Below are 15,097 nucleotides of genomic sequence, written 5' to 3'. Positions count from 1 at the left end.
GTAATTATTTATTTAATCATATATTTTCTTCTCTTGGAGACCCTGTAAAAAATTCCTAACCAGTCTTGGGTTCTCTTATGCATAAGTATGTAGTTAACTGCCCCTCTGAATGGCTTATCTGATTAGATTTCTTTCCCATATCAGATGTTTGAAACGTCTGTCCATGGGATTCTCTAGGTAAGAATACTGGAGCGGGTTGTCATTTCCTTCTCCAGGGGATCTTCCTGACCTAGGGATCAAACCCGTGTCTCTTGTGTCTCCTACATTGGCAGGTGGATTCTTTACCACTGCGCCTCTATCTTCATAGTAGACTTAATCCTGTTCTTTGTCTATGCTGAGGATTCATGAAAGTATGTATGAAATCTTTGTGTTTCTAATTTTAAGTAAAATGGTGGTATAATTAGAAATACTATTGGTTATGAAAAAAGAACAACCCTTGAATCCATGCCTTTAATAAGATCTCTTTTTCACTTTGATGGTTTTAAAGGAAATATAAAGAATACACAGAGAAGTGTCCAAACTTTAGTAATTACCCTTTTTAGTACATGGAAAAAAGTCTTCCCCTTGGCATTTCCATATGTGAGCTAGAAACCACCATCATCAAAATCACCTGTGCTTCTTGTTGAACGTAAGAATTCCTGGACCCCACTTCTGACATAATGAGTCACAAATCCTGGGCCCCCCTTCTGACATAATGAATCGGAAACTCTGGTTTAGCCCTGGAATCTGCACTTTAAATGGCTTTCTTGGTGTGTTAAAATGTTGATGCATGTTATAGTTTTAGGAATTACTGTTTTGGGGCTTGCCTGGTAAGAATTGTTTTGGAAGCTCTCAAATTTGGGGCAATACATTATTTTCTTGAGATCCTCATGAGGGCCTATCAGAGTAGCAGTACAGTAGATCCCAAACAAAATTTTCTGAGTTGCCAAACACATAATGACACTGTAAAATCATAAAAGGTTCTGTTTTTTTGTCGTTAGCCTTGACTGGCCCTGATTTATCGTGGCTTCCATGTGAATAGTGAGGCAGTGAAGGACGGCTGATAGTAGGCCTATCAGATCAGCCCTCAGGATAATCGAGTTTGGACAGTGGAGATACTTGTCCACTCCTGACTTCCGGTCATGAAAAACTTGCACTCATTTTCTCATTTCTCATAGGACTAAATTTTTAAGTCAGTGTTAAGATTTATAGCATGTACCCCCTGTAATCCATTGACTCTATCTCTAGAAATTATCCTATTGTAGTGTTTTGAATTTGTGGGAGGACTCAAGCTTTTTTAAAGAAGTATGTATTTTGTGAATCTCAGGAATTTTTTTGGGGGGGGGTTAAATATGTAGCTGATATATGAGAAAAATAATTTGAAGTAAATTTTACTTTGATTACATTATTAAGCTGCATTGTATAGTTTAATACGTTTAACAACTTACTAGACAAATTAAAAATTTTCCCAATTAAGTGATGTGTAGTATTCATTTTCATTGTGTAATAAAAAACATAGTCTACAGATATTAAATGACGTGCTTTGGGGACGGACTGAGTGTACAGATTAAAACTTTCAATTTAAATATCAATAAAAGCTGGGATGGGGATTGCTTTCCTGATGTGATACTCAGAGAAACTTGTATTCTTAAAAAAAAAAAATCAACTTAATGCTTTATAATATTTAAGTTTTGTTTCCAAATGAAAATCTAAGGAGATTCCAGTCAGCTGTTTATAAACACTTCCTCAGGAGCAAGCTTCCTGCTCCAACATGCAGCAAAACAATTGCATCTAATTTGGATAGTGTCAGTTTCTTTTTTTTTTTTATGGCTTTTCAAATACGACAAATAGTTTGATGTAAGTAAAAATGTGCATTTCTTTTAGAATAATGCAACCTATGAATATGATAAAGATCATCTTGAGATTAAAATTTACCATTTTTATGCTGTATTAGCTTGTATCTCAGTTTTCTTTATACTTTTTTGTTTTTAACCAGCAATCCATTTTGAGTGCAAATAAACACTCAACACTCAAATAAGCACTCATAAACATATGATGAAGAAAATCTATGTAAAGCAATCTGGGTCACTTCTGGTATTGAGCTGAATGGCAAGTGCCTTAAGTGGCTAAGTTATGAACCAGTTCATCTGCTTATATACAGACTCATGGGAAAACCCTGGCCTACTTTAAAGAAATACTTTTGTATGTGTGTTTTAGGCACAGAAATTGAAATGGGGCTGATTGTTGCCTTTAATAACATAATACCACTGAAACAATTCATGGGTAGATGAATGCCACCACATAGACAGACTCTTGGAGGTAGATACCAGGATATTTACTGCCACTTTGTAATGACCACAAAACTGATTAGGATAAAGGAGGGAGAAGGAGGCAGCAATCTAAATCTTCATCAATAGGACACTAGTAAATAATGGTGCAGTGCTGTGTATATGGTGGAAAAATGACAGCTGTGTGTGCCGCTGCGGAAAGCAGCGTGAGTATAGGATGAAACTGGTTTTGTGTAAAATGAATATATGTGTGTTTGTAAGCTCATAGTGCACTATTTATATGGATGGGTACTTGGGGGATGGGGGAGTTAAGGTAGGGGAGGGCTGGGTGATTGGGGGAGACTTACTTTTATATTATTCATTTCTAAATTGTGATGTGGCATTGATAATAAATTTTCCTTAGCCACAGTCGTGTATAAAATTATTTTAACCACTACACAAAGAAACGACACTAAATTTGTCACCCTTTTTAGAAGCACTTAGTTTTATATGCTCTCTTAAACAGTTTTTTTTTTTAATTATTTAGGTAATAGCACCTCTCATATTTTAATAAATAATAAATGTTCTTTGAGCTCTTTGAAGCCAGGCACCATGTGTTGTCTCTATTGCCAGGGCCTAGCCATTGTCTCCACAGGAGATACTTAATATTTGAATAAAGAAAGAAGGTATGGGTGAAATATATGTCAGATGTGTTTCATGAATAATTCTGCTAATATTTATAGCAGTTAAAAACATTTTTATGTCCCAAGGCCATTTGAAGCAATTGATTTTTCTTGGGTTAAACTTTATTTTCTTCTTTCCAACTTCCTTTCTGAATTTGAGTCTTAGAACTAACCTCAATTTATATTTAAATTCTTTGAGACATTAGAGATTTCAGAATTACGAGTATATTAACAACATATTGAGTCTAAATATCTTCTAACAGCCAACCCTGCATAAATTGGTGCAGCATTGCCTTGATAATAAATCAGCAGTTTGAGTTTCTATACGGAGAATAATTACATTTAAACCTTCCTATGTTTGCCTTTCCATTAGGATTCTGATAATCCTGACCTCCGAGACCGGGGCTATATTTACTGGCGCCTTCTCTCGACTGACCCTGTCACAGCTAAAGAGGTAGTGCTGTCTGAAAAGCCGCTGATCTCCGAGGAGACAGACCTCATCGAGCCGACCCTGCTGGACGAGCTCATCTGCCACATTGGCTCCCTGGCCTCCGTGTACCATAAGCCACCCAGTGCGTTTGTGGAAGGGAGCCACGGCGTCCATCGCAAGCACTTGCCGATACACCATGGGAGGTGAGCGGGTAGGCTTGGTTAGATTGAGAAGTGACTCTCTGTATAGATGAAGCTGGTCTTCCTTAAGCTTTGCTATGCATTTGGCAAACCTGTTCTGCTGCCTTGGGGGCTTCATCTGAATTCTAGTGGCTACACACATGTAATGGATAAAAGACCTTTTTGAGTTCTAATCTCAGGGTTGGTAAGATTATGCCTTTAGAAAATTGTGGTAAAAACTTTCAGAATGGATAAAGTTTGAAAGTTGCTTAAGACTCTAGAAGATGAGGATAGAAATGTTCCCGTAGTTGAAAACTTGGTAAAAAACATACATAGGCATACCATAGAGATTGTGGGCTTTGGATCCAGAACACTGCAATAAAGTGAGTCACAAATTTTTTTGTTGTTATTTCTGAGTGCATACAAAAGTTCCATCTGCTCTATAGTGTAGTCTATTAAGTGTCCAGTAGTATTACATCTAAAAAATGTCTTGTTCAGTCGCTAAGTCATGTCCGACTCTTTGTCACCCTGTGGACTGCAGCATGCTAGGTTTCCCTGTCCTTCACTGTCTCTTGGAGTTTACTCAAATTCATGTCCATTGAGTTAGAGGTGCCATCCAGCCATCTCGTCCTCTGTCACCCCCTTCTCTTCCTGCCCTCAGTCTTCCCCACCATCAGGTTCTTTTCCAGTGAGTTGACTTTTTGCGTCAGGTGGCCAAAGTACTAGAGCTTTAGCTTCAGCAACAGTCCGTCCAGTGAATATTCAGGATTGATTTCCTTTAGGATTGACTGGTTTGATCTTCTTGCAGTCCAAGGGACTCTCAAGAGTCTTCACCAGCACCATAGTTCAAAAGCATCAATTCTTCAGCAATCAGCCTGCTTTATGGTCCAACTCGCTCATCCACACATGACTACTGGAAAAGCCATAGTTTTGATTATATGGACCTTTGTTGTCAAAGTGATGTCTCTACTTTTTAATACACTGTCTAGGTTTGTCATAGCTTTCCTTCCAAGGAACAAGCATCTTTTAATTTCATGGCTGCAGTCATGTGGATCACAGTCCACAGTGATTTTGGAGCCCAAGAAGATAAAATCTGCCACTGTTTCCATTTAATCCCCATCTATTTGCCATGAAGTGATGGAACCAGATGCCATGATCCTAGTTTTTTGAATGTTGAATTTTAAGCCAGCTCTTTCACCTTCATCAAGCAAGAGGCTCTTTAGTTCCTTTCTGCCATTAGTATGGTGTCATCTGCATATCTGAGGTTGTTGATATTTCTCCTGGCAATCTTGATTCCAGCTTGTGCTTCATCCAGCCCGGCATTTCACATGATATACTCTGCATATAAGTGAAATAAGCAGGTTGACAATAAACAGCCTTGACATACTCCTTTCCTAATCTGGAATCAGTTTGTTGTTCCATGTCCAGTTCTAACTGTTGCTTCTTGACCCACATACAGGTTTTTCAGGAGGCCAGTAAGGTGGTCTGGTATTCTCATCTCTCTTAAGACTCTTCCACAGTTTAATGTGTTCCACATAGTCAAAGACTTACGTGTAGTCAGTGAAGCAGAAGTAGATATTTTTCTAGAATTCCCTTGCTTTCTCTATGATCTAGTGATGTTGGCAATTTGATCTCTGGTTCCTCTGCCTTTTCTAAATCCAGCTTGTACATCTGGAAGTTCTTGCTTCACTGAGCCTAAAGCTAGCTTGAAGGATTTTGAGCATAACCTTACTAGCATGCAAAATGAGCACAATTGTGCCATAGTTTGAACATTCTTTGGCACTGCCCTTCCTTGAGATTGGAATGAAAACTAACCTTGTCCAGTCCTGTGGCCACAGCTGAGTTTTCCAAATTTGCTGACATATTGAGTACAGTTCTTTAATAGCATCATCTTTTTGGATTTTAAATAGCTCAACTGGGTTACCCCTGATATATTACAAAACTTGCAGTTTATACCATGTTTTCATTTGGAGCTTCCCTGGTAGCTCAGCTGGTAAACCACCAGCAATGCAAGAAACCCTGGTTCAATTCCTGAGTCAGGAAGATCCCCTGGAGAAGGGATAGGCTACCCACTCCAGTATTCTTGGGTTTCTCGGGTGGCTCAGCTAGTAAAGAATCCACCTGCAATGTAGGAGACCTGGGTTTGATCCTTGAGTTGGGAAGATCCCCTGAAGAAGGGAAAGGCTACCCACTCCGATATTCTGGCCTGGAGAAATACATGGACTATATAGTCCATGAGTGGCAAAGAGTTGGACAGGACTAAGCGACTTTCACTCACTTCATTTGATCCTTCCTAAAATAGAGTGCTTTGTTTTGTTACCATTTTATTGGTGAGGAAGCTTTGTCTCAGAGAGGTGGTCACTTGCCCAAGACAGTGCATGCAACTAGTGGAGCCAAAGCTTGGTCCTGGTCATCTTACTCTAATCGCCCCATTCTTAGGGTGACCAGGAATTGCCCCATTCCTGGTCATCTTACTCTAATCGCCCCATTCTTAGGGTGACCAGGAATCGCCCCATTCCTGGTCATCTTACTCTAATTGCCCCATTCTTAGGGTGACCAGGAATCGCCCCATTCCTGGTCATCTTACTCTAATCGCCCCATTCTTAGGGTGACCAGGAATTGCCCCATTCCTGGTCATCTTACTCTAATCGCCCCAGCAGAGTAACAACACCCCCAATGTTACTCTGCTTATTTCACCAGAAGTGTGTGCATGAATTTCTTCCCAGGTTTACTTCTGTAACTCTGACTGCCAATTCCTTGGCTTTAGCTGTCTATTGAACTTCCCTATTTGTTTGTCTTGAAACTTAACAGAATTGAAAGCAACATATAATCGCCCTGTTATCCCTCCAGATTCCTCTTATAAGGAGCATCACTAGTCTTTTGCTTCTTTGTTTGTGTTTGTTTCTTCTCTGAGTTTGAGTCTTCATTCTTCTTTGTTCAAGCATTATCAAAACTAACTAGGAAGAGGGGATATATGTAAATATACAGCTGATTTATTTTGCCTCTACAGCAGAAACTAAAATAACATTGTAAAGCAACTTTACGCCAATAAAAAATAATTTTAAAAAAAACCTACCTAAGGTTTTTAGAGAAAGCATTTGTTTATTAATGGGATTTTTATAGAATATTTTTTGTTTGTTTTTAAAAAATTATTTTATGTCTTAGAAAACACACAAGATAGAATGTTAAAACATAATCAACACTCAGCTTCAACAGTCATCAGTATTTTGCCAATTTTATTCCATTTATCACCCCCACAATTTTTTTTTTTTTAGGCAACTGGAGTATTTTAAATTTCAGGCCTCATATCGCTTCATTCATAAATACTTTAATTGGTATCTCTAAAAAATAAGCAGTTTTTAAAAAAAATCACAATATATTATCAAGCCAAAGTTAGGAATAATTCCTTAATATTCAAAACTGAACTTCTTTCAGATATTTTCAGTTGCCATTGTCTGTTCTGTTTTATTAAAGTTTATCTAAAATTGGTTTTACTTTTCACATAAATTTTTGGAATACTTCACAGTGGAGCCAGCTGAGCTGGAAATTTTCTTTTGAGTTCTTTTTTTTTTCACTTGGTAAGATTTAGGGGACATGAAGATGAGGAATACACAACTCTGAAAACAGGTCTAGAACGTTACTCTAGCAGGTGTGTGTATAGTAGACTGAAGCTGGGAGAGTGGACATGAAGATGAGCTAAGAGTAATCAGTTTAGCTGCTACTGCCACCACACTGTGAAAAAGGGAGTAGTGAGTTCTAAGAAATGTTAAAAGGACTAGTCCTTTCTTAAAGCTCACTATTCCCTTTTTAAACAATTACTCTTAGCTCATCATCTTCATGTCCATTCTCCCAACTTCAGTCCACTATACACACACCTGCTAGAATAGCATTCCTCTAAATGTTATTTTTAGTTTTGTTCAACAAATAAAAGTGATTCAGCATTGCCTAACATATAAAAATTAACTCTCCAGACCTGTTTTCAGAGTTGTATTTTTCTCAACCTTATTTCCCCTTAATCTTACAGTGTCTGCTCCTGCCAATATAATTTTTTCATTGGCCCTAAAAGTTAAATTGTTTATTTCTATGCCTTTGCACAAACTATCCCTTCGGTTTTGGAAGGTCTCTCCCTGGTGGTTCCATATAACTATGCTACTCTTAAAAATCTAGCCCTAAAACTATCCTCAGAAGCTTTTGGGAGTTAGCCCCCCCTGCATCTCATCTGTAGTCTGTCATTGTGCAGACAGACACACAATACTCATTTCTCCTGTTCCACAGTGAATGTGCTTTTCTCTTGTTTTGTCAGTACTGGTGTTGGGGTTGGTTTGTTCGAGTGTAAGTTATTTGAAGACAGGAAATATATTTCTCTATTTATTTTTTTTAGATATTTCTCCAGAGTTCTCATTACAGTGTTCTCTTATAGAGTAGGTGCTCAGTTAAAATTGATTGATGAGGTCATTGTACATATAGCATAATATAAAATTGATTGAAGAGGTTATATTGTATAAGAGCATATGACGTTGGCTCGTTGCCTTGTTTCCAGGTCTCTGCTAAAACTGACTTTTCTCTGTTCCCCTCTTTCTGTTTGTACCTTGCAGCACTGATGCAGGTGACAGCCCTGTTGGCACCACCACAGCCACCAACCTGGAGCAGCCTCAGGTTATTCCCTCCCAAGGTGACCTTCTGGGGGATCTTTTAAACCTTGACCTTGGTCCCCCAGTCAATGTGCCGCAGGTGTCTTCCATGCAGATGGGAGCAGTGGATCTCTTGGGAGGAGGACTAGATAGTCTGGTAAGCATCTTTCTTCTTTCTTGTAGTTCTTTTAAATTCTTTTTGTTTTTAAATTTTGGGAGTTATTTTTAATTCTTGATATGCTGAAGAACGTTAAATCTTTCCCCTTTTTAGAGCTAGATGACAAGCAGAGCAATGTCCTTTGATAAAGGACAGGATTATGTCTCCAGAGAATTAAATGATACTGTATGGGGTGTGTTTGCATGTATACAGGATTATTTTGTTGTCCTGCCTTTAAATAGAACTTTTGGTGTTTAACCAACCTAGTTGCCTTTCCAGAGCTTATAATTGCTCCTGCTGCTTAACTCTGGATAGCCGCTGTAATTCCCCTTTTGACCTGAACATCATTTAAATGATCTCATAGTGATCATCCTGCTTTGAGGCTTTCAAGCTTTTGCCTTTTTTTATTTCAATAGTTTATTGGCTTATACCTTATCTGATTCTGAAAGATTCTGAGGCAGACATTTGAGCCATTTGTGGTTGTTTTTTTTTTCTAATGTATCTTTCTTACAGTTGGAAAGTGCTTCTTGATTGGTTGTTCTTTCCTCTTCTCCATCCACATCTCCCACTCCACACTGCCATACTTCCAATTTAATTAGCTTCCAGGATTCTAATACTAAAAGGCTCAAAGTCCAAAGTGTCTGTGAGTATGTGCCAATTAGTTACTGTTGCCGTGCAGGATACATGAGAATATTAAGGATGACCTTCCATCTGGGTAGAGAGGCAGGCCAGAGAAATAAGAGGTCTTATCACATGGCTCCCTACAAATTAGATACTTAAGTGTGGTGGAATTAAGAGAAGCTTTTTTAGCAGGACACTTGCAAATAAGATGTTTGTCAACCTGGTGACTATATATATGCCCAACTGATTTATTTCCCAGCATTAGAAATTGAAAGTCAGTGCCTTAGATACAAAAATATGTCCTCAGAGATTATATAAACAAAACAACCTTCCTTTCTGCTTCATACACTGGCATTTTCTCTTCTACTGTATGAACAGTGTTATTATGTCTGGGATTTATACCAGCCAGTACAGATGCATTAACTTTCGACTGACAGAGAGTCTAAGGAGATAGGGTTACTATCATATCTCTATGGATGATACATTTTACTAATGGAAATCACTGCTTCCAGGGTCTATATACTGACCAAGCTCTGGACTGTAGCTAATGGTGACACAGATGAGCATTCCTTTTGTCTTTCTTGGGAATATAAGCATTGCTTTTCATATTCAGATCTCTTTAATGAACAGAGTTGACTGAATGGCTTCCTCACGTGATAATTCTGCATTGCTCTATAGCCTCCTTTCTAGACTCAGGAGACTGACAAATGAATACTGAAATATTCATGCAGACTCCCAGAAATCCTTTCTAAACATTGAAACAGCTCTTCGTATTCTGTTGACGTATGAACGACAAGTTAAATGTTAAATCCTCCTCACGTTTATGCCTGAACAACCCTGCTTATTTCTCTAGAAGTTTACAACATGGTGGACTCATTGAACCTAAGAAGACAAATTAAATTCGAAGGATAGAGGGGAGAAAGAGGCTCTGTATTTAGATGATGCCTGGCCCAGGATTCTGTCCTCTTGTTTCTTGACCCACTTTAGCATGGAAGGAAAGAGAATATTATTTCCATTTGGCTTAGTATCTTAACTCTTTTTATCTTAGCTCTTGCTGGTCTTTAACACCAGTGAGTTTTTTCTTTATATTTTATGCAGCCAGTCCAGTCATCTGTTAGAATTCTGGAAAGTTTACATCAGGAAGAAAATTGATTAGAACTTTCTTAGATTGTAGTAGACTAAGTCACATGTGGGCTTTTTCTTGTTTGTTTTGAAAAAGATATTCTCTTTGGGGCAGAGAATAAACTGTTTTATAATTGGATGTCTAAATATTATATAGGGGTTGCTGTGTAAGCCCAGTAATGTTCCTGTAACTCTAAATTTTAGCTTATTCTGATTTTGAGATTTAAAATGGCATGCTTGGTGTTACAGCCCCAGAAAGTGTTTACATGCAGGTTTCTTCAGCTTCTTCTGTGATACAAATATATCCCAGAAATCAGAATGAGGAGGAAAGGCCTTCTTTTTGCTTTGGATCTGTCTGCAGTTAAATATATATTCATTCAAAGAACCAAGATTCCTTTTAAGAGAACATCACAAGGAAGAGACCTAAATCTGGTTGTGTGAAAGATGAGTTTCTGTGGCAGCAGTAGTCTGTGCCATTTTTAAAAAGCTTTTATTGTTCTTGTGTAAATTATCTAATTGAAAGATGAAAATAGTTCTCAGGGGTTTTATTTAATCTATATAGATAGTGCTGTTTCTTGAATGAATCCTTACCTTTTAACAGTGCTCCTCAAATTAATGTGTACATACATCAAATGGAGATCTTGAACAAGACAATTGTTGTTGGTCTGGGGTATGACCTAGGAGTCTTCTTTTCTAACAAACACCTGTCTGCGGACGACAGTTTGCATCGTAAAGACGTGGAATATCTGTAATCACTGTGAACCACTTCACTTTGGTGTTGGAATAGCTATTGATAAACCTCTGTGCCTTTTTCTCCTGACTTCAGTAGTAAACACATTCCTGGAAAGATGGCTCCTACTCTGCCTCACATTGAGGGAGGGCATGAAACTCTTTAAATTATTTTGTTAAAAGTCTGTCTTTTATTCTCTAAGAAGAAGAATGTTGCTGGGTATGGTAGAATTTGACCCAGGTCCCCATTTAAAATGTAGCCTGGATCAGAATTATTAATACGTGGTTGTCTGGCAAGCAGCACTCAGGTTACGTCATCAGTTTTCATCTCAGAAAGCCTCTCCGAAAAGTTTCTGCTTGCTTTTATCATTGGTTTCTAACAGAACCTTACCCATAGAGGTCAGTGCTGTGCTGCTAATGAAGCGTGGCAGCTACTTACCTTTTATTCCAAGCTTTGTGCTCTCAACTCTAGCTGCATAATTGGTATTTTAAAAATACATATACTGGGAGTGTTTGTACCTAGCTCTAGAACAATTAAACAGAATTTCTGAGAGATAGGACCCTATTGTTGTTAAGTCGCTCAGTCTTGTCTAACTCTTGCGACCCCATGGACTGTAGCACACCAGGCTTCCCTGTCCTTGAGCATCTCCCAGAACTTGCTCAAACTCGTGTCCCTTGAGTCAGTGATACCATCCAACTATCTCATCCTCTGTTGTCCACTTCTCTTCAATGATGGTTTTTTTTTTTTTTTTGTAATATCCAGGTTATTTTAATTTTGCAGCCAAGACTGAGAGTGTTGGGCCAAGTGAAGTTCCAGATGAAGTTAGGTAGAGAGTTAAAAAATTGGTCTTTAAGCCAAGACAGTGATTTCCACAGAATTATATTCTGGTGAGTCTTGGCACCTCTTACAGAACAGTCCTCTCTGAATTTACCTTTCTTCTGTCCCTTCCCACCTCACCCCTTACCCCCAACTCTAGGACATTTTCTTACTGTGATTTGCTGTTAGGTGATCCAGCCTATCAGAAATTGGCCAAAGGTTGAATTTGACCAATTTAGATTTAGGGTTCTTTAACCCTTGCTCATGGTCCATAATTGGAGACTGAAAGTTGTCTTGTATTTTAGATTATCTATCCATTTTCTGTTCCTCTGTCTTAAAACTTGAAATTCACTAGAGGATAGTATTAGTCTTCCATTTTCATATCTTGGTGAACCTCCCATTAGATTTTATTTGCCCTCTTTCATTATCACACTTACAGAATTTTGAGATTTAGTGAATTGTGACTTTTCCAGAGCTGTCATTCAGGAAATACTTGTCAGTCCATTCATTCATTATTGTTATTCATTACAACTTACCTGAAGGCTCTAGCCTTTGTCCATCAATAATAATGACTCATATAATAGCTACTGTTCTTAAACCAGAGTGAGGTAGGTATGTAGCTGTGACGTTAAAAAAAACACACACACGTGCACACCATTCCTCCCAAGTGATTCTTAACATGGTGTTTTTTGTTGTTATTTAGTTTGTTTTCTTGGGTGTTTTTTGGTCTGTTTTTGTTTGGGTTTTTGTTTGTTTGTTTGTTTTGAAGGTAGGTCTTTGAAAACCGTTGAGTTTCCCTGGTAGCTCATCTGGAAAAGAATCCACCTGCAGTGCAGGAGACCTGGGTTCAGTACCTGGGTTGGGAAGATCCTCTGGAGAAGGGAAAGGCTACCCACTCCAGTATTCTGGTCTGGAGAATTCCATGGACTGTATAGTCCATGGGGTTGCATGGAGTCGGACACAATGAGTGACTTTCACTTCACTTTACCTTTGAAAACCATTGATGTATACAGAGCTTCAGATTTTTAAAAATGTTTCTATATCACTGGACTTAAATGAAAATGGATTTCTGATATACTCTTCACTTTCCTCCTTAGTTTTTTCTTGTCCTTTAGCATATTCTCTTTTGCTTAAAACATAGTTTCCTCCTGTTAGTATAAACTTAACTGTCTGCTTGATGTGCGGTGAATTTCAGTTAATGAAACTTACGAGAGTGATCTGTTCTGTGTGTAGAGCAGTGTAGTATACTATTTCAGTGTTGTTGGGGTTTTTGCTTCTTTGTTTTAGAAACTGTATGGGTGTCTTTTGATGTCCCAGCTACCAAGTCTAAGAAACTGCTCATCCTGGGTAGTGTGGCTTTTCTGACAGTGCAGACCCTTCTGGTTTGGTGTAGTGTGGGAGATGACCTGGCACCCATGTGTGTAAGCCTTGCATACACGCTATACAGATACAACATGTGCTGGTGAATGTGATATCTCTAAGGAGCACTGAAGTGATAATTGAATCTTGATTATTTGTTTCCATTATTTTCAGACTGTCAGCAAAGACCTTGCTTAACTATGGCCTTTTTTTCATCCAAGGTGCTGTGTGTTACTCTGTTTAGAAAAATAGTGCTATTGCATATCAAGAATGGAAAAGAAACATCATCCAGAATCCCCTTTCTCTATGCTGACAGAGGGTTTCCTGCCAGAGAAATGTGCTAGCAGTGTGCCCCGCTAGAACAGAACAGGAGAGAGGAGAAACTGCCTTTTCCAGACTCCAGTGTGTTTTTCAGAACATCCTACCTGTTTCTTACAGATTTTTACCTTTCAGATATTTTAACTGATGCACGATTATAGTAATGATTTTGAGGTTTCTTTAGCCCATGGGAAATCCGTGCTACATCTTCATCTCTCTTCCTCTGGAAAAGATTTACTGTGATTTAAGAACTTAAGTTTTAGAGTTGGAAGTGTTGTGGAGAGAGCTTTATAAATTGTAGCCCAGTTTTGCCTGGTAAATTCTTAAGTGGCTTTTTGTAACCACTGTCTCTTTTATCAGTGCATAAGTTTCATGAAGGCTGGCCTCAGGCAGTTTGGGGAATAATTACCAAATACCGAGTGCAGATCTCTGTGCTAGATCTTTTATAATTTCTAATCCTCAAAATAAGTCTGCAGGGTAATTGGTATTGGGTCTCATTTGACAGATAACTGAAGGAAGCATAGCTAGCAAGTCTCAGTCAGGATTTTGAACCCAGGACTTTTTGAAAACTTTAAAGTTTATACACATCTTCATGTCCTGTGGTTCCTGCAGTTTGTTACTGTCATCTTCCATAATAGAGTCCAGTCTCACTTAACTTTGATCTTCTCATACTGGAGTACACAATCTCTGGAGTACACAGCCGAGCATAGGGTGCATCTGAAGCTGCAGGATAAACCTGGTTCGTCATCTTGTAGTGTTAAGTTTTACTCTATGGCAAGCAACATAAACACACCATATTAAGGCTTAGAATGTAAAATTGTATGAATGTTTTAAGATAAAACACAAGACTTGCTTGCCCTAGGCCTTTCCATGATATACTTCCTGCTGCTGCTGCTGCTATGTCACTTCGGTCGTGTCCAACTCTGTGCGACCCCATAGACGGGAGCCCACCAGGCTCCCCCGTCCCTGGGATTCTCCGGGCAAGAATACTGGAGTGGGTTGCCATTTCCTTCTCCAGTCTGTGAAAGTGAAGTTGCTCAGTCATGGCCGACTCCTAGCAACCCATGGACTGCAGCCCACCAGGCTCCTCCATCCATGGGATTTGGTGCCCTCTATGTGAATATTCAAAAGCAAAGATATTACTTTGCCGACTAAGGTGCATCTGGTCAAGGCTGTGGTTTTTCCAGTGGTCATGTATGGATGTGAGAGTTGGACTGTGAAGAAGGCTGAGCGCCGAAGAATTTATGCGTTTGAACTGTGGTGTTGGAGAAGACTCTTGAGAGTCCCTTGGACTGCAAGGAGATCCAACCAGTCCATTCTGAAGGAGATCAGCCCTGGGATTTCTTTGGAAGGAATGATGCTAAAGCTGAAGCTCCAGTAGTTTGGCCACCTCATGCGAAGAGTTGACTCATTGGAAAAGACTCTGATGCTGGGAGGGATTGGGGTCAAGAGGAGAAGGGGACGACAGAGGATGAGATGGCTGGATGGCATCAACTCAATGGATGTGAGTCTGAGTGAACTCTGGGAGTTGGTGATGGACAGGGAGGCCTGGCGTGCTGCGATTTATGGGGTCGCAGAGTCGGACACGACCGAGCGACTGAACTGAACTGAACTGAAAGTGAATATGAGCTAGCTTACCACTAGGAGGCACTTGAAAGTTTGAGAAAGACAATAAAAATATTCATTAATGAGAAGAGGGATTGGATAAGTTTATACATCTGTCTTCCAGCAAAAGGACTAAGATTGCTTAATCTTACCCTCTTTCAAGTACAGCCACAAAATCCTGTGTTCCCAGCTATTTGGTG

General features: G+C 39.0%; 1 protein-coding gene across 24 annotated transcripts in view; it reads left to right on the top strand.

The window, feature by feature from the left end:
* Window positions 1–15,097, top strand: part of AP2B1 (adaptor related protein complex 2 subunit beta 1) — a 109,512-nt gene that overhangs the window by 44,484 nt on the left and 49,931 nt on the right. For all 24 annotated transcript variants that reach the window (XM_012185311.5, XM_060394787.1, XM_004012454.6 and 21 more), the window contains 2 exons: window positions 3,303–3,562; window positions 8,134–8,326. In XM_012185311.5, coding sequence (XP_012040701.1) covers window positions 3,303–3,562; window positions 8,134–8,326 — 453 coding nt within the window. The remainder of the gene's footprint in view (window positions 1–3,302; window positions 3,563–8,133; window positions 8,327–15,097) is intronic.

The sequence above is a fragment of the Ovis aries genome, chromosome 11, assembly GCF_016772045.2.
Source record: "Ovis aries strain OAR_USU_Benz2616 breed Rambouillet chromosome 11, ARS-UI_Ramb_v3.0, whole genome shotgun sequence".
NCBI lineage: Eukaryota > Metazoa > Chordata > Mammalia > Artiodactyla > Bovidae > Ovis > Ovis aries.
The sequence above is the reverse complement of the archived record's forward strand: the minus strand, read 5'-3'. Positions and strand labels throughout refer to the sequence as shown.